Below are 20,053 nucleotides of genomic sequence, written 5' to 3' on the forward strand. Positions count from 1 at the left end.
TCTGGCTGATGAAATGTGAGCGCAAGTGGTGTGTGTCAATTCCAGACGGAATTGTTAAAAGCCAGTGTGTGTCCTGCCATGCTCCTTCTCCCCCATGTGACATCCAGCAACGGTCCAGATGGTAGCTGCTTTTCACCTTGGGTCCTGGAATGAGGAGATTCTATACAGAAGTCCCAGCAACCCTTGTCAGACAAGCAAAATAAGATGTAAACTTTCATTGTTTGTTGTAAGCTGCTGCACTTTTGGACCTGTTTGTGTCACAGCATAGATCTAGCCTAATCTGACTGATACATGTTTTGTGATGCTCTTAGAGGGTAGGACAAAGATCTCTAATATGCTGGCAAGGCCCTGCAATATTGTGACCTAAACATGAAGCTTCATCTTGTACCATACTTCCTCTCTTTTTCTCCTCTTCATCCAAACAGGCCTTCCTTCAACCCCCTCCTAGGGCTACTACGGGCTCATGCTGTTGCCACTGCCCAGAACATTCTCCCCGCTGCCCACCCCTTTGCTTGGTTAATTTCTGTCTTACCAGTCTCAATCGCTTTCACAGCAATGTGTACGTATCCTTTAGAGCACTTAACACAACTACATGCTTACCTTTGCTGCTGTTTGTTTGAATAGTACTTGTTTTTCTCCTAGGCTGTACACCTCCTAAGAATAGTTGCCCAGTCTTTACTTACTTACTATCTCTAGCCCTTTGCATAGTCCCTGGTACATAACAGGTACTCAAAAAATATTTGTTGAATAAACAATTGAGTCAATATATTGTAGCGATTACAGGAGGGAAGTTGGAGCCAGACTTCTTGGATTCAGATCCTACCCTGCCATGTATTTGTTGAATGACTTTGGGTAAATCATCGAATCTCTCTTTGCCTCAATTTCTTCATCTGAAAAAGGGGGATTAGAAATAGTAGCGATCCCACAGCGTGCTTGGGAGGATTAAACGGATTAAGATATGTATTTATTTACTTGTCTTTGGTCTCCAAGCCCACCCTTCCGTATGCTGTTCTGTGGGGCTGGTAGTTTTCTCACGACATTTTCCAGACTCTTGCCAGATGGCTCCGGTTAGATCTAGCCAGTGAGAGACCCTGGCAGGAGTCTAGGACTAGGAAGGAAAGCAAGAAGGGACTTCCTTCTGGGTTCAGTTCCTTCCCACAATGTGACAGCTGCCAAGGACGGAGGCACGATCAGCCCCAGCTCCTTTCAATTCTCCCAGCACCAGTCAGGCTTTACTGCCTCAGAAGTGCTGATACCCTTGGCTGTGAACCCCTCGCCGGTCACCAGCTGCCCACGTCCTCTGAGAGGTCTGAGTACGAGCCATGTGGTGTCCCCGACCTTCATGGTAAAGATCCAAACATCATCTGTGGGAGGTCCCTCCTTGGAGCTCCTAGGTTCTAGTAACCCGACCTTTCACTTTTGTTTCCCTAACTTCAGGGGTGGTGGCTATACTTGTGTTGGAAAACCTATTAGACCCTTTTCCTGGTGCCTGCCTGGGGCCCTAACGGATGCAATATCTAAAGCACTTAGAACAGTATCAGGCCCATAGTAAGCACTATGTGAGTGTGAAGTTTTGCATCTGCCTAAGTAGGTAAAAAAGCCAATATGGCCCATGAGAACCCTGTGAAGGGCACAAGGTGTCTGACATCCATCAAGGATCATGCAAACGCCATGGTGCAGAGAGACCGTCTGTCTTCCGCGGAAACTCCAATCCACATCCGTAACTGTCACTCAAACACCGCCACCCAGGTATGATTTAAAGCAAATGATGACACAGCTTCCATAGCATTAGCAATTTTTTATTTTCCTTTTTTGTTGCATAGGAAATGCAGTACTTGCTTCCAGTAATTGTATTGTAATGTGAGAAGGTGGTAGCACTAATGGTTGAATACAAGAGTTAAACTAATCCACACCAGCTCAAAAAACCTGTGGAGATTTAGTTGAATAAGAATGGACGCCCACAGTGATTCTCAACCAATTACAAATTTTCACAGAACACAGTCAAACTAAAAGGGTATCTATGAGAGTCAATACAAGTATACTAGAGGCACAGGGGGCCCGGCTCATAAAAAACAAATGTCAAGCCAACTTATTAACACGGGGGTGTTTAGTGTCACAACAGCTCTCTCATCACTGGAAGTGTTTAATCCCCTCCCCGCACAATTTGAAATGAAAAAAAATACCGAGGTATCTTGAGCAGACAGATTTCTAAGGGTGGTGGGAAAAGCCCCCGGTGAACTATGTTCCGGTCAAAGGTCAGGGCAGTAGGGGAGGGGGTCGTGTATTTGCCTTTGAAAGTCTTCCTTAAGGACCTCCTAGAATCTGCTAAAGCTCCAGCTCTGGGTCTAGCTAGTACCTCAGTGGTGATGCTACCAAATGCCTCTGCAGTGCAGAAAGGCAGTCGGAGACCAGGGAGAAAGGGCAGCTCTCTCAAGCCTCCATCCCAACGTAGCCAGTGGCCTTGTGGCCTTCGGTTGAGATGTTTGAAAAAAAAAGTGCTAAATTATAGACTATTACTAAAAAAAATTAAAAAAATAAGAGTAACACAAATAGAATCAAAAAGGGAAGAAAGCTTGTGTTATTTTAAGAAGCTGAGCATAAAAACAGCAGGAAAAATAGCCCCATTCATTGGACACCATTTGTCCTTGAAACCACCGTGGAGAGACACAAGTTCACATCGCACACGCTGGGGAGTATTTTCCACCCTGAAGGTGCTCTGGTTGGATTAGAGGTGGCACTTCTACCACATATGCTTGTGGTCCAGACATACTTCGGAAATTGTGTTTTTTTAATTAAATAGATTCAGGAGTCCACAAGTGGAAATTCATGATGCATGGCACACAGGCAAGGTCCTGACCCCCACATGCTGCTGCCTCCCCCGTTACCATGCTCAAGGGCAGGTGGTCCCCCCTTATCTTTCTGAGCATTTCTGGTATCTGCTCCCCATTTCCCCGGCCGCCTAATTTGATTATGTAACCCTTTGGGGCATAAAAGGCAGATCAGTGCTGGCTTAGGAAAAAAAAAAAAATGAGATGAAACATTTCATTTGGGAAGCAAGTCATTTCAAATTTAGACCAAAAAAAAAAAATAGTTGTATTTTAAAAATCCCGTGTTAATAGCCAATTTCTTTTTCTTATGAATCGGGCCCAAAGTTTGTACAGAGTTTTATTTTTGAAGAAAATATTGCAACTGTGCATGAAACTAAATAGCCACGTGATCTCATAAAGATTTTTTTTCGTTTTTTTTTTTTTTTCTTTTAATATGAGGAAGTCTGGTGTGAAGACGGATCAAGCATGGGTACCTGGCTGAACACTGTCCATTAAGAAAACGTTTCAGGATCAGCAAAGCTTCAGTCGAGGGTGAAGGAAAATGTCCCTCATTTGGAAATGTCCTCGGTGTCTTCAGAGCAGAGTTCTTGAAATTCAAATGGTCGTTTTGAGACAAAAGTCTTGCCAGGGACTGATTTCTGAAATCAAACACCCATGCTTGTCCCCTAGGAAAAAGAAAACAAAAAACAAAAACGAAAACAAAAACACAAGTAATACTGAATTAAGTAAATGTATACCTCCAAAATACTGAAAACAGCCGAAACCAAGAAAAGACAGAATTTGCATTCTCAGTGAAATACCTTTAAACCTAGCTGACAAGAACCAAGTCAGAAAAAAAGACTAACATAATTTTGAGTAATATTCATACAGTTCACTAAGCATTATGGAATAGCATGCATTAATATTGTACGGTTATTTTACATCACCTATACCAGAAGGTCCTGACTGACAGACAGCGAAGGCTACCGGTGTAGAAAAATCTTACTTCAGAAGAGCAATATAATACAGATTTCACAGGCACTACATTTTAATATATCAGGTATTATGCTGGTTTTCTTATAATTCTTTCTGTCCTAAAGCTGGCATTATAACAATGACCAAAAAGGCAAGGATTGAAGTAAACGGAAAGTAGATACCAAAGTTGATATAGTTTTTCTTCAGATAGATTAGTGCATAGTTCTCATGCAGATAAACACTGCTATGCATTTACACTGTTGGAAAGCAGAGTGAATTGAGCCCAAGTTGTCACATTTGTGTAAATCATTTTGTCAGCCTGTAATAGCACCATGTAATGGATTTGCATTAAACATTAAATTGATTTCAGAATTGGTGACACAGTATTCACTACAGTTAAGTGCTATGGAATAGCTTCAATGTTACCTGCTATATATCAAAGCAATTTTCATCCCACTGCTTTTTTATTGGAAAAAATAAAAGGAAAACATACACGACACTAATTAGACGAATGCACAGCCTTGGACGTGGAGAAGGCAGAGCGGGTTTACTGTCAAACAGTAAATACATGCATTGACTTCAGGACGAGATTGGCCTTGGAAGCTGATTTGAATGAAAGCTGTGCTGGGGGGCAGTGCAGCTTTCTGAGACTGTCTTATGTCTTAGGACAGATCTCGGAGCGTGGGTGGTGAGGTGCCACTGAAGCTCTCCGTACATTACCATGCCAGTTGTGTTTTAAATTTGTTCTATGGAGGCCTGCTACCAGGAAAAAAAGAAAGAAAGAAAGAAAGAGAGAAAGAGAATGAGAGAGAGAGAGAGAGAGACCACCACCACTAGGGACAAACAGATATGATGCCAAGTACATTAAATGACATTCTTAGAAACTCCCTCCCCCCAAAAAAAACAATCACAAGGAAAAAAATTTTTTTTCTTAATCCAGATTTCATAAATACTTTATGACACTGTAACTACAGAGTTCAAAGCCTATGAGGATAAGGGTTCGAAAAGTGAAAGACAAACTTTTTGAGATGGGTTTTGCATCTTCTGATGGGCTGCCTGAATACTGTGACTCTGGGAAGTCTGGGTTCCTTTACACTTCACCGGTCAGAGTATGAAGAATATAAGCTTTGGGAAGTGTGCCTTGGCTTGCCCGTAGCCCACGCCTGACTGTGGGGCAGGGAGGAGCTGTCATGCCAGGGTGTGAAGAAACAGAAAAGTTAGTTCAAACCTCAAAGGAAAGAAAACGACTGTGGGATGGATAGAGCGGCATTGGAAAGAGGTCCTCTGCCCATGAATAATCAGACAAGGAGCGTTTTAGTGGCAAGGGGATGGGCTAGAAAAAAAAAAAGTATACAGAAAAATGATATGATTTAATGTTTGTGCCTCTGACTTCAGTTCCCAAAGAAGAAAATGGAGAGTTATTTGAGGGACTTATCTTTGCCAATATTGTTAATGCCATTTGACGGGAGAGAAAAAATTCAAATGGGTCTCAGAATCAAGGGCTGGGCCTCCAAACACGGATGGCCCTCAGTCTGTCAGTCTACACACCCCAGGTAGCAAAGTCTTCCTCAAAAATCTTCGCTTGACTTTGAGTCTAAAAAGGTTAAACACTCATATTGTTGGTGTTTCTTTTTTCCTGCTTGATCACAACTGAACTACAGTTTCCTGCTGCTTTCTGGACAATGAAACATGAACAAAAATATAACTTAGTGTGTTTAATACTTAACCCCTGTTCGTTATCACCCTAGACTGCCTCCCTAATGTTTTAAAGCCTTTAAAACATTTTTTTCCTGCAAATCTGTTCAGAGTTCCCTAATTTTAGCTTCATCAAACTTAATACAACAAAATACCTTCAAAAATACAGCATACCTGTAACGTCCATTTACAATGGTTTTTCAGTAGACCTATACTTCTCAAGCATAGGAATATGCTATACCATTGAGAGAGAGAAAAAATAACTGTATTTAAATACTTACAAAAAAAAAAAAAAAGGAAACAGGAAAGTTTTAAACTTAAATCCAGTTCCCAAAGGGAGGGGGGGCAGGAAAGAAAGAAAAGCCATTCTATGAACGCTGCCTTTATAATGAACAATCAGAAATTTCACTAGGCTAATTTGACAGAAATTTTTCCTCATTTAAACAACATTACAAAAGTCCTGCATTATAAAATAGGGTAGAATAAATCAGTGTAATCAATAAAACTATACAACAATACAAATTACATATCTTCTGAGTGGGCAGTTAATCTCTCTCTTTGCAGTCATGACTACAACATGCTCACTAAAAACAACTAAAACTGCCCAAACTATTGCTTAGTTTGTTTTGTTTTAAAAAAAGGGTGCAATTTTATTGTATATACAACCAATTTACTGGTAATACCTTGGCTTATCGCAAGGTTCTGACAAAATGTTTGTCTAGGCTTTTTTCCCTTCACTGTGAAGCACTGAAAGCTGCTATTTTTTTTCTTTTTTTTTTTTTCTTTTTTCTTTTTTTAGTGCACATATGTCATAATAAAGTAATGCCCAGCTAAGTGCTATAGGGGAAGGCAAAGTATGCTGGCTGGCTAGAGGAAGTGACACCATATACTGACAATCACACCATACAACAGCGCCAAACGACTATTCAACCACTTATCAGACACATATGAAAATCCAAAATGTTTTATTTTATTTTTTTTTCCTTAAATAGAGATAACCAGTAAACAATTTTCAGAACTTGGAAGTTTAAAAACGTGCATATAAAAATGGGCATTATATACTTTGTATTGAATGTGGATTGACTGCAGTCTGCTAAGAAAAATGGGGTGTGGGAGCTGAAGAAAAGGGAAGTTGTCTTTTTTTTTTTTAAGGCTTGCTTGTGAAAGGAACAGTTGTAAAAACAAAATTGCTTGAAGCAGGGTCAGCTTAGTGCTTCACAGTTTGACTGCTTCTCTAAGAGGAGCCCTTCCTGCGCACGTGCATTCAAAAATCACAAATAAAGTACAAAGACAGACACCTAAAACACACTGCGTCAAGTGCAGCACCGACTTTGGTCAAATAAAAAAAATAAAAGAAAAATTAATCATAGCTAAGCTTTTCTACACGATATAAGCAGGTATTGCATATTTTCATATATCTGGGGGCGGGGAGGGGAATAAAGGAAGACTCCAAATAAATTGTAAAATGCAGCAACATCCAAAATACTGATATTCTAAGCATCTACAGATCTCAGAATAGCACTGCCACTGACCACAGAGGACAATAAAGACTACTCCTATCTGCGGAACAACTAACTCTCTATTTAGTTCTAGATGTTGAAACTGACAATGGCTGACATAAAAGTCACATTTACAAAAAGTGTCTCCAAATGCTTGACTAGGGAAAAACCCCTTTCAATAGAGGAGCATGTGCAACAATTCCACAAATAATCGCTATCCAGGGCAAGGCACATTGATATGGAATTTTTGTTTTCGTGCAAATTAAGGAAAAAAAACAAAACAAAACAACATCGTTTCGGGGGGGAAAGATGAGGAGCAAAGTGTCTTCCCAAGAATTTCAGTTACTTGATTGTATAGGACAGTAGTAGAACCCTTCTGAAGGGCTGAAAAACATAGTTTAAAGGCAAGTGCCTAGAGTAGGGATTACAATATTGTGTCTTAATGCACTCTACTTTATCCTACATTAGCTATATAAAAATTAGTTACTAACACTAGAACATGCAGAGACTTTCTCTGATCAGCAGGGCTTGCCAACCAGAACGTATATATATGTATAGTATAGGAAACCTTCTTGAAGTTGCATGGGAAGCAAAGGGGTGCTTCGCTGTCTGGTAGAAAAATCACTTGCACTTTTTTTTGTTCTTTTTTTGTTTGTTTTTTGTGGTTTTTTTTTTTTTTACATAAGATACAGGACATTTGGGGGTGCAAACTTTTTTTTTTCCCTAACAAGTACCCTTGATCTGAATGGGCACCAGCATTTGTGTCAGTATTGGTTTCATTATTATTATTAATATTATTTTCCCATAGCCCAGTTCAGGGGCGCAAAGGTCTTTAAAATTTCTGGACAATCTCTGGAACAATGAAGTGTCTGATAACTGATAAATCCTATGTTGCCTGATACATGTAAAAATTTTCAGAATTGGCATAATCCATTATAGTGACTTCTAGCTTATAAAATTAACAGATACCATGATTTCATTTTAGTTATGTGCTTTGATAACAGAAAATAATTAATTAGCATTTAATGTAGTTAACATATTGTGGTAAAAGCACCATTAGATTTGTTTTTTTGTTTTTTTTTTTAAATTTTCCTTCAGTTTTTAAAGGGATACAAGTTTAACAATAAAAAACATAAAAAGCAAAAATAGCTCCCCTTTTTCTTGCAAGGCTGTTTTTTACCCCAATAATTTAGAGTCCTGGGGTGGAAGGACTTGAAAAACAAAAATAGAATTTTCAACAATCTCTATCTTACAAAGATATTTAGCTATCCAATGAAATTGCACTTTACTCAATTCAAAATTCGATTGTTTTGATTGATTCCTGTCAGTTTCTGTCAAAACAGACCATCTTCCCCATTTCCATGTGAATTTGTGTGTCATTGTTGAAATTGTTGAAAAAATGTTTTTTTTTTTTTTAAATGTAAGTGCAGCATTTCAAAACTTTTAAAAAACTGAATAGTAGTAGTAGTAGTTTGCCATTTTCGGAATTATTCTGCAACGTGAGTGGATTCACTGTCCTTCCGGGCCATGTTATCTAGTTTACTGCTGACTGCTGAACCAAACCAAACTAAAAGAAAAAATAAAAAAGGAACATAACTGCGTTTTCTTTTTCCAATATGTTACAGAAAAACATTGCCCTTTGACTGTCCCGTAAGTTAGATATTGCAGATCTCAGCTACTACAAAAGACTTAGTTCTCCATGTGTCTCCTGACTGCTCAAGGAGGCTCACACCTGTGTGGGTAAATTCATGAAATACTGTGAAACAGCCGGGCTCCGTAAAGAAAGTGTGTCACAACGGGAAGTCAGTGAGCAAGGGTAGACCTTCTCCAGCCACACTGCCTAATGCTCACGCTACCACGGAAAACACTTCAAATGTTACAAAGCCCAACCATTTCCAGCACCATATGAGAAAATTACAACAGTCCCTAAAGTATTAAAAAAAAAAATCCCAAAAGGTTATGGCCTTTGCTGTTGGACCATAATGCTCGCTGTTTCCATGTACAAGTTGATTTGATTCTCCCCTTCCAGTGACAGTGAAGTTGTAACTGCGCTGGGTTGAGGATGCGTCCATGTTACAGAGTTGAGAAGGGGTCAGGTGGTCTGTCTGGTGGATGGTGGGACGCTGTGACTTTTATCCCAGGTACCAGGACTGGAAGACAAAAGGAAAAGTGCAATTAGAGGCACAATTTGGAAAGTAACACATTTTAAAAGTTGCCCTTCCAACGGTGAAATCAAGATCTACGTTAGGGACGAAGAGGGGATTCACTGGGAAAAGTAAAGGAATGACAAACAGTAAATCTTGAGACACTGAAAGTGATCTCACTCTTCTGAAATTGAAATTCAATGCCTTTGTTGGGGTTTGCCAATGTTTTGAGTGTATCTTACAAAATAAAGTATTTATGTCCACTTGAAATACATATATGGGTTTTGCAGTCTGGAGAGGGCAGCTATAGGATGGCAGGAAGCTTCATCATCTGGTTTTTGATTGAACCCTCAGCACCTAGCACAGTGTCTGGAATAGAAGGTTCTCAACAAAGAAAAGTTGAATGAGTGGAGAATGGGCGAGGGGAGAGGTTCTGCGTCATGATGAGTGTCTTCTCTGATGAATTTCACAACGTCTCCTTTTCAATGAGACGTTATTGCCACATTCTTGTAACAGGCACAGATGATCAGCAGTGATATAAGAGTAAATGGAGCTATAGTAGAAAAAGTGCTGTACCAAGAATCCTGGGTGATTTAGGACAAGTCACAGCATCTCTCTTCTACTCAATTTCCTTAGATGTACATGAGGTAGATTTTATGATGTAAAATGCTCCTCTCAAGCTCGATCTTTCTAAGATAATGTTTTCAAAAATGACATAAAATAATCATGTGGTATCAAGATCTCATCCTATTAGCTAGTGTGATGTCCAAAGGAAAAAAAAATGAGGTCACCTGCATAGCCCTCGTTCACGCTTCCGTTCATGCGACATTTATTTAGACCCTTCCATATACCTGCTGGGCCCAGTTACCTTTTCCCTTCATAAATCCTTAGGTGATTAGCTTTGGGCAATAGTCTGATGATACGTCATTCTATATGCTGGTACTTCTTCTATGTTAGCTAAACAAAGTGACCAATTATGGTCTAATATCAGAGTCAGTTTCACAAGTGAAATAAAGTATATGGCTTTTGACAACTTTTCTCCAGAAATACCCTACCAAATTCACCACATTTATCATTATTCACAGAAAAATCATCAACCTCTAGCAAAAGTGAATGCTTCCGAAATCTCTGAGTTGACAGCATCAGAAAGGGTTCCATTTGGGTTGATTCAGTCAGATGAAGGCTCATCCGTGTCCAAGAGATTCAATTAGGTAAAGCAGGGACTCGTTTGATCCCAGGATAAATGGCGAAGTGATAGCTACATGGAGGTTGGGATAAGATTTCCTGGTCACACAAGCTACCTTTGATCTCCAGAGGACTTGAAAAAAACCTAAGCCTAAACCGAAAAACTACTCATCCTGTATACTTTTAGATGTTATTCTTTGACCACATGCTTTGAGGAACACAATAAAGCCTCTTGTGTACTGAAAGGAAATCATCCTGGCAAATACACACGGCCTAAATCGAACTGGACAAAAGAAAGAAGGGGGAAGAGAGGCGCGGGGAGGGCAGACTCCAAACTGTTATTTCTAGTGGGCCTCCCGGTGAGCTGACGTGGATCCTAGTTAGAGCCGAGTCCCCCTCTAACAAAAGTCTCAAACTTTGGGTGCGGCGAATAATGCTTACAATTTCTGTTCTCACACTTTCTAAGTCAGTTGTGAAATTCCAGACTTCTTAAATCTGACACTGTGTCGTAGTTCTCGAAGCAAGCACCTGGGACCCAGTGAGTCAGCAGAGGGAGCAGTTTTCCATACACAGTTTCTGGACACAACCTTGGTGCACTACAAAAATCTGCAGTGCCTCTACGCTTCTCTAAAAAAGCAAAGCAAAGGAAAAAAAAAGTTTCTTCACACATCTTACTATTCAGTGTGTGCCTTGCCGACAAGGTTACCCCAGAGCAGCTCTGTAATCCTTCACTGAAATAGGCTTTATTGATTGCTCTGGTCTATTGTTCTCTTTTCAAGTCCCCCAAGTTCAAGTTCATCCTGGTGTTACATCATGTCTGGTTGCTACGAGCAACCAGACAGACCCAGACGTGACTATCATTAGCAAGAAACCCTCCGTTCTCCTCCCACCAACCTTCCAGTGGCTCTGACGTAGCAGGCTCACTGCAAACACATTGAAGTATTTATTCTGCCTAATTTATGACCTACACAGCAAGCAAGACCCCCACTCCAAAAACCAACACTGTTGTATATTTAATTAATCTGTCTTTCTCTGGCACTTGGGAAAGTTAGACAAAGGACTAATTATTGTGTTTCACTCTCCACACTTTTCTTTTGGGGGGTGAATATTTGCATGGGAAAGAAAACTACAGGCCCAGCCTTGGCCACCACCCCCCCCCCCCCGCCCCTTTTTCTTTTTGCCCTATTGACATTTCATGAAATACTTTAGCTGCTTAAGGGAATTATAAAAAAAATGCGATGTGAATGTTACTCCTTCTGAGTTGGTATTCAGTAACACAAATCAACTCATGACATGTTTAAATTTAAATGCTAACCACACACTCTCAGAGTTACTTTAAAGGTTAGTTTTTAATCAATAGAAGTTGCTGACTCCTAGTTTTGGAGCCGCGCACTGCAGCTCTTGGGCTTTTGTCTAACGTTAAAGCTTTCAAACTTTTTTTTTTCCTTGGGATGATTTTAGCAATGATTTGCAGACACAGAAGGCTATTGTGCTCTGACCAGCAACATGTCACCAGAGGAGCGAGTTGCCCTGGGGTGGGGTGTCAATATGGCTCCTGAAGGCCTGGGTTAGGGGTCTTTAAGAACCTGTGAAAAAAACTTAATTAACCCTTTCAGGCCCAAACCAAAACCTATTCTCAAACTTTTTCACTCCTATAATTTGACCATTAGTCCTTATTTCCACATTACACTAATCTTCATGACAATTAACCCGGCTACTTGACCAAAGCTTTCCAGAATGGGAAGTCAGCCGGTTAGGGGAACCACACAGGGATTTTTTTTTTTTTTTTTTTTGAATGAGGGCTCTTTGATTAAATAATTTATTTGTAGAGATGGCAGATAAACCATTATAATGCTAAAAAAAAAATCCATCCATTTCAACGAATGTTCTCATGATCAGTTTGTGGCTGAAGACCCTCCTAAGTCCGTTACGGACGAGCGTGATCGTCGCACGTGTGTAAGCCACTCGACTTCTAAAAACTTCCATGAACTACGAATGGCGTCCAGTGAACAAGATAATGTTTGGAAAAGCCCATTTTTCTCTTGTGATGTTTTATTATAAAATCTATTATTCAAGCAGAGTGCAAGTTTCAAAACATTACTTGACGAATAATTCTGGGCATTTTCTTCTTGGAACGTACAAGAAAAATATTAAAGAAATCTGAGATTGTTAAATTGGTGGGGTTGAGGAGAAAATCACTGGGAAAGTGTTGCCACATTAAACAAAATTCATTTATGGAGAGTCAAAAAATTGTCTTCAGATATTTACTGACATAAGCTTAGGTTTCTTATGGTTTCTGCCTTCATATTTTATAGCCCTTCAATCTAACCTCCTGTATCCAGATGGACTACAAAGGAATCTCTGTCCCTTATCTGCAGTGAGTTCCAATATTACAATACAATATCAGATGATGTTATCTTGATACATTTACATTAAGGAAGTAAACACAGAGCTTTGATCTGTTTTTTTTTTCCTTGCGGACTCTCAGCTATAGTAGTTTTGGAGGTCCATAAATCCACACTCCCACGGGGGCTCGAGTTAAGTAAAATTACTCTGTTACATTCACAATTTCTACAGTTTGGGATGTGCTAAAGGAGAAGGGGAAGGGGCTGGAAGGGGGGGGTAATTGTCCTCTCTCAGTGTTCAAGGTGAAACATCAAAAGAAATCTGCAGTCCAGGACCAGAGCTCAGCTTTCCTCTTCTCCAGTCAAATGAAGAAGTAATCTCATCAGGTTGGAAAGTGCTGACTAAGGATTTAATAAAGTGCCTGCAGATGTGGCGTCTCTAAGGTATTCAACTCATGTAATGCAAAACAGCTCCACACTGAATGTGCTTATAAAATTTCATTTAACCATTGCAGCGTGACTTTTTTTTTTTTTCACCTTTCTCTAAGGAGTTTTATCACACTTCCCGCCCCTTAATTTACAGCTCCATGAAAGTTCGAATCCCATTCTGCCAGGATTCTGGAATACTCACAGTAGTCAGGTTTTATGAACCATAAACAACATCTATCCGGCTGCATCGTAAGCAGGAAGCCTGAAATGGCTCTTGGTAGCTTTGAAAGCAGTCTCTTTCCTTTCCTATGTTGTAGGGAGAGCAATTAGGAAACTGAGGTTACTTTCCAAAATTTGGTCAGGAAGGTGCCTAAGACATGGTTGATGAAGACTCAACTTCTTAGTTAACACCAAACATGCTAACGCAAATAACGACTTTTAAAAAGGCTTTTAATTACACTTTTCACTAAGAGGGCAGGATGTATATTTTAGAAACAAAAGGAAACGCAGGTCTGTTTGAGATAGCTATATTTCACTTTAACCAAAAAAAGGGAGAGAGTGCTAGGGGTGGGGGTGGGGAGGGCGGAACAGACTGTGACGCAGCAGAATCTGTTTTTCAAATTAAAAAGTTAAACAAAAGGCCTCAAGGGCAAAGTTGAACACTGCGGAAGGAGGTTGTTAATGTGGAATCCAGAACTGGGTGTGACACTTTGCTTTCTTCTCCAGGCAAGGTGGGTTATTTCAGGACATTCACACACAGAAAACAGAAACGCACAAATACAGGGAGGGAGGCCTCGGGCCCCAGTTCCCACTCCTTCCTACTCCATCAGCCCCCGAAGAGGATGCTGCCAACCAGTACTGCATGAGTTGCAGTCAACGTTTTGACGTCTCTCTTGAGAAGATGCTACCTCTACTGGGTCACACTAATCCAGTTAGTCATTTTTGGCTTCCTGCTCTTGTTCGATGAGCTCAAGCCCACCGTTTAGCCCAAATGAGTTGTCCTTGGCAAATCAGCCAGAGGTCTGGTAGACGCCCCTGCCCGCTTCTAATCCAATGGAAATGGACAGGGCCTCGGAGTGCACTCCTGGTTTCTCACGTTAGTATACATCATTTGGGAGTACTTCATCACTTACATAACAAGTACTAGCATCTACTGTGTGCTTTGTATGCTAGGCTCTGGGGATATAATGAATACAACAAATACGGTACCTGCTCTTAAGGAGTTGCCCTGCAGAAAGAAAGCGCTGGATTTTAGACTTCTATATCCTTCAAGAGACCAGCTACCCTGATCTTCTCACAGTTGGATCTTTAAAAACTTATGTCATCTGATAAGGCTGAGTATCCAATGTCCGAGGGACCCGGGACCTAGTCCCACTTTTTCCACTGACTAGTTGTGTGACTTCAAGTAAGCAGGCCTCTGTCCTCTGGCCCCCAGAGGACTACTGTAGGGCCATTCTGCATTCCATGAGGGGAAAGCAGTTTCTAACACTGGCTCCTTCTGACAAAGGTGACACGCTGTACCCAGGTGTCAGTTCTCGGTCTTGCCAGCCACGGGCTTTGATCTCTGCAGCCATTTTTCTTGTGTGACTTTGTTAATTAAAGAAAGCCTGTTTTCAATAACACTAAACCAAGACTTGTTTATTGTACAGGAAACCACTAAAATGTTAATGTGCAGCGACTGGCCCTGCTTACCTTTGCGGCCTTATCTTTTCACTGCTGGTACTCAACACTCGTGCGGTGTTAACCTTCTTCCAGATCCCCCAAAGCCAAATACTTTCTCTCTGCTGGGCCTTGGCGAAGGGGTCCCCCTCTCCTTGGCTTTGCTAATGCTGGCTAGTCTTTGCTGTCTCAGATTATCAGTCCCTTCTTCCAAGGGGTCTTTCTCCAGGCCTTTAGTCCCGGGGTATTCCCTCTGTCCCAGTCACTGAACTGTCATGACCTATTTTTTTCCCTCAAGAAAACGAACTGTCTTCTTGCATGTGGCATCTCCAGAGGCTTAATAAATACTGTTGAATAAAGGAAGAATGGAAGGAATGAGGTTATCTCCAAGGCTCCCAAAGCCTGGTGCTGGTTACTCCAACAAGGCATTTAGATGGGTGACTTCTGGTACAGCTGTGCCACATCCATGCTCATGCCTCATGTCCACATCTCCCCAGGTGAAGGTGCTCTCCCCAGAGAGACACAGGTCTCCACAAGCCGCCCCAGGCAGTTCTGATGGAAAAGCTCTTGTGACGGGGCCAACTGCAGCCAACTGCGGCCGTAGCATGTGCAATAGTTTTGTAACATGGACCACGGCCTACTTACTACGAGCGCAGAGGAGTTGTCCAAACCACCACTCCCTGGAGAGTGACCGTGCTGCTCCCGGCCAAGACCTCCGTTTGGTTCAAACCTCAAGACGGGAAAACACTAATCTTTTTACCCAATAAGCCATCCAGCACCTCCAAACCTTGAGAGTACATACACAATCCAATTATTCCAACGGTCGTTCCAAAGTCTGACTCTTTCACCGTATTCCAACTTGCCCTAGTGTCTGCCTCACCATCAAGTAAAGTTCTTTTTTTCTGGTTTCCCTTTACATTTTTATCAAGTAATCTTTTACCTTGTGAAACCAAAGACTTCCGAATTAAAAACTGCACTCTGGCTCACTCAGATTTGCTCTGCCGACTTATTGGAGGGCTGAGTGCACAGTGGTGAGAGGTGGGACGCTGGAGTCAGAGTTAACAGAATCCCATCATTTAACTAGTACACCATTACATGCTAGTTAAGTGATCTTAGGTAAGTTAGTTAGCACCCCTGCGTCTCAGCTTTAGACTCCGGGAAATGGAGATAACAACTTTATCAGTTTTTGTGGGGACCGAATGAGCTAATGCCTGGAAAGAGACAAGTACCGAAAAGCCGAAAGCCAGGGTAGATGGGTTCTCTAACTATAAAGTGTGTACAGGCCTTAAGGTCCACAGGAGACCTACGGGGGACCAGTTCCCTTGGAAAGGCATTGATCAACAAGGCGGCTTTCTCTCATTTAATGATATAATTTCTTAGTTAAAGGTAGCAGTTGCGTCAGTTCCATTTCCCCAGTTGCAGAAGAAAGTTCTTGAGAAAATAAAAATCTGTCTTTAATTGCGGTATTAAAATCAGAGCAGCGAAACCAACTGCACAAAAGGAATTGGCTCAAGTTTATTGAAAGGCATTTGGGCCCTTGCCTTGCAAGGCTGAACTGCATGCCTTGGAAGTTGGGGATGAGGGGGAGAGGGGATCCGGGGTCGGGTGGGGGGGAGGGAAGGGGGGAAGGGGGGGGGAGGGTGTGGAGGGAGGGAGTAGTCAGGCAACCAAGTGGGACAGAAACAATCCTATTTTGGTTTTTGTTAGCGAATGGCATACTACATAGATCAGAGACTTCTTATAAAATACAAACCCCCAGTGTACACAAAGCACAGGAAAATGTGAGGAAAAAAGGGAAAAACGAAAAGCAGCTTAGGGTGTGTTAACGCTGCTATTCTGTCAGCTTAAAGAGTATTTTATGCTTGATCAACAGCTCTTTTTTATTGTGCTTTTCTTTCATTCATTCAAGACATCAAAGCCAGGCACCACCAGTGTACCTGCCCTTCTGGAGCCGCTTGAGAGGGGGTCCTAATGAAGCACGACTCTGGGAGCGGAGACCCCCGTGGACACGGCAGTTCAAAGGGAATATTTCAACAATGATTACATTTTGTAAATCTTTTTATGAAAGAGACAGCTTATTTCCTGCTTTTTCATGAAAAATAGATTATCCATTAAAGTGAGCCCACGCCACGGAAGCTGCTTGAGATCTGAGGTGCAGCGTGGAGATTAGGGGAACAAGGACCCAATGAAATCGTCCAGAGTTCCTATCTATTTGCCTATGATGGCACGGCGTCTGCTCTGGGAGGAGCCCGGACGGTGCGCTGGACGGCTCTGCTGCGGAAAAGGCGGTGACCAGGGTGTTCTGAGGTTGATTTTTCAGCTTGGGCCTTGTGTCTTATTATTTGTGCTTTAAGATGTTTTTTGATTCCACAAAGTCCAGCCAAATATCAGAAGGCACCAGGCAACCCCTTTTATTGCACAAAAGTAAGATGAAAGATTTTAGTTACAGATTCATTAAATGCTATATTTTAATGCTCTGAAAAGGGACGACCCCTTTTCCGTATGGGAAGTTAGCCATAAAAAAAAAAAGCTGGCTCTGGGCTGAAGATACAATACAGGCTTTATTATTGGCTAATGTCAGCCCCAAAGGCAAAAATAAAGAAGGCAGCCTGGCCCTTTGTAATTTCTGATTTTCAACATTAAATAATCTTTCCCCTAGTCTTTCTTTCTTTTTTTCTTTTTTGGCGGCAGGGAGAGTTGAGGGGAACAGGGCGGGAAGAGAGTATGATTTCCTGGGGAGCTATGAAATGAAAAAAATGTATGTTTTCTACACATCAGATTCCAATTTTAATTAAATGCCTGCTGTCTAACAAGTGCAGACGGTCACACTTGGGGCTGGCCCAATGGTGGCCCAGGGAGGTAACCTTTCTGGTTTAAAAAGAGAGGCGTGGGAGTGGAGGTCGGCGCGCAGCCGAGCGTGGCCACATTACAATAATCACGCCACCGAGTGCTTCCCCACTCCTGCTCTTCCCCCAGAGCCGAAAAGCTCTTCCCAAACATGACTCAGGTTCACAGTAAATCTATCATGTAGATTTACTGTTCCGATTGTGCAGGTAGATAAAATCTGGTAAGGAAGAAAATAACATTGAAGTGAAAAGTTCAGTAATTTCAAAAATTCTCCCGGAGACCTCCTGCAAGAGAACGACAGAAGACCTGCTACTTTGCCAGAAACGAATTCCCAAACGAACCTTTCCAGTCAAGGAGCCCTTTAGGCACTGGATGGTACTTGCCCCCTGGACCCATTCCCACCCCCGCAGGTAACCTCTTTGCCAGGCCCCGAGCACAGGTCTTTGCTTCGGACCTTCTCTGTTCCCTGTCCAGGGTCCTTCCTTCTGTCCTTTCCAGTCCCAGTTTCCTGCCTCCCTCCACCCACCCCTCCAGCCAGTCTCTCTCTCTCTCTCTCTCCCTCTCCACCTGTGTTCGATCCCCCACAAGAATGACGGCAGACCCCCACTCTCTCAAAGGCTATGCAAAGCAGCAGCCCTCCCCACTCCATTCACTGGATTAAGAGGAAGGAAGAGGGCACACTCAACTGCAACCGCAACTACCCGCCTGGCAGCCGGGACGGAAGCTTGTGTATTGAGCCAAACAAGTGAGGCGCAGAGGCGGGATCAGGACGGAGCGCAGAGCAGGTTGTAGCATCTCGGTTCTCAGATTCTTGAGAGGAGAGAGCGAGAGTACAGTAAGATACAACTCAGCACCGGACGCTGAGGCAGGGGCCTGGGTTCAAGTCTCGGCTCCGTCACTGGCTGCCCTGCGATTTTGGCTGCTCTGATTACACTACGAGGATCCCGTTCCTACACTTTTACCTTCTGGGAACAGCTGCTCTTCAATTGTATGGGTCCAGGAGTCATCTTTTCCTTGTTCACTGTGTAGATGTGATACTGGCAGGGATAAAACTGTTCATATCCCTCACTGAGGTTAGAAGGAGCTTGACCATGCAAAAAGTCAGAGACCTAAATTCTAGTCTGTGTGACATCAGGGGTCACAACTTTACGTATCTGCAGAACAGGCCTCAGTATACCAGTTGTTATAACATTATTATATTATCGGGGGGAGGAAATAACAAACATAGAGACAGAGCTTTGAAATACTGGCCTAAAATGTAAGCAGCATCATTAAGGGAGGCATTGGTGTGATCTAGATGTCACCCGACGGGGTTAGGGTTTCATCGGAGCCAACTGCCCTGGATAGAAATGGAATGATTTCCCCAAGTCCAGTCAAAGTTCTTACGTGACATCCCTGAAAGCACAAACTAGGGATCAGTGAACAATGCTTTCCTCCTCCTTCTGAAAATGTGGTAGGATTTAGGGTTTTATGGCAACAAAACTTGTCTTTGTTAAGACGTGACTTGCAAAACAAACCCACATGGGGGAGTTGGCAGTTTCAAATGACAGTACTTTTTTTTTAATGCTGAAACAGCAAATGCTTTTTATGTTCAGATTTTTTTCCTTCTATATTTGTAGATTAAATTTACAACTAAGCAATATTCACTACTACAAACAATTAGACTCTTCCTGAATATTCTTCCAGTTGGAAGCTTCTCGGTAGGGCTGGGTTGGGGGATTGTGCAAAGGTGAAATCCCACAGCATGAAGGGTCTCTGTCAAAGGTCTTATCAACGATTTGGACGTGAACGTAACATATGGGATCAACAGAGCTACTAGGCTTCCCTGTCAGGAATCTATGCTTCTGGGAGAGAGGTAGTACCATTCTAACACAGAAAATTTAATTCATTTTTACCTTTTAGTAATGACTTTAAAGATGGTGATTTCATAAGCAAAGATTCCTGAAGACATATTTAAGACTGTGTCATAAAATCAAGCACGCAAACAAAATCACTTACTTTGTTTTCAGATGAATTCTACTTGGTAGTGCTCTCCTAGTAACTGAGATTTAAGAACAAACTCAGAACTCGTGCACACAGTGCCGATTTGGAACAGTTCCATACCTATCACTTTACTATATTTTAATGAAACCAGTTACAGATTGGATGATGTTTATGTGTTCTTTGGCTTTTTAAATACGCTTTTCTCTTGTTAAATCACCCTATGGCTAGGAGATCCCATCGTTCACTTTGCAAGAATGGTGGCAAATTCAAATGACACATATTAACTTTCTTTCTGATTCTGCGATCACAAAAATCTTGCAAAGATGCCACCTTGTGCTATCCTAAAGGCAGTTCAGTTAAAAAAAAAAAATTACTCGAAGACTTTCTTTTCTTTTAAAGAAGTGAATTGTCTGAGCTGAAATATGGCTTCCTGTTCTACTGCATCAGCTTTCTGTGTTGTTCTCCAGGAACAGGTTTACAAGTTC

At 41.8% G+C, this 20,053-nt stretch overlaps 1 protein-coding gene across 7 annotated transcripts in view; it reads right to left on the reverse strand.

The window, feature by feature from the left end:
- Positions 1 to 1,783: 1,783 nt before the first annotated feature.
- Positions 1,784 to 20,053, reverse strand: part of NFIA (nuclear factor I A) — a 401,445-nt gene continuing 383,175 nt past the window's right edge. For all 7 annotated transcript variants that reach the window (XM_073789111.1, XM_073789101.1, XM_073789092.1 and 4 more), the window contains one exon: positions 1,784 to 9,126. In XM_073789111.1, coding sequence (XP_073645212.1) covers positions 9,109 to 9,126 — 18 coding nt within the window. In that variant the 3' untranslated portion in view covers positions 1,784 to 9,108. The remainder of the gene's footprint in view (positions 9,127 to 20,053) is intronic.

The sequence above is a fragment of the Tursiops truncatus genome, chromosome 1 (genome assembly GCF_011762595.2).
Source record: "Tursiops truncatus isolate mTurTru1 chromosome 1, mTurTru1.mat.Y, whole genome shotgun sequence".
Lineage (NCBI taxonomy): Eukaryota > Metazoa > Chordata > Mammalia > Artiodactyla > Delphinidae > Tursiops > Tursiops truncatus.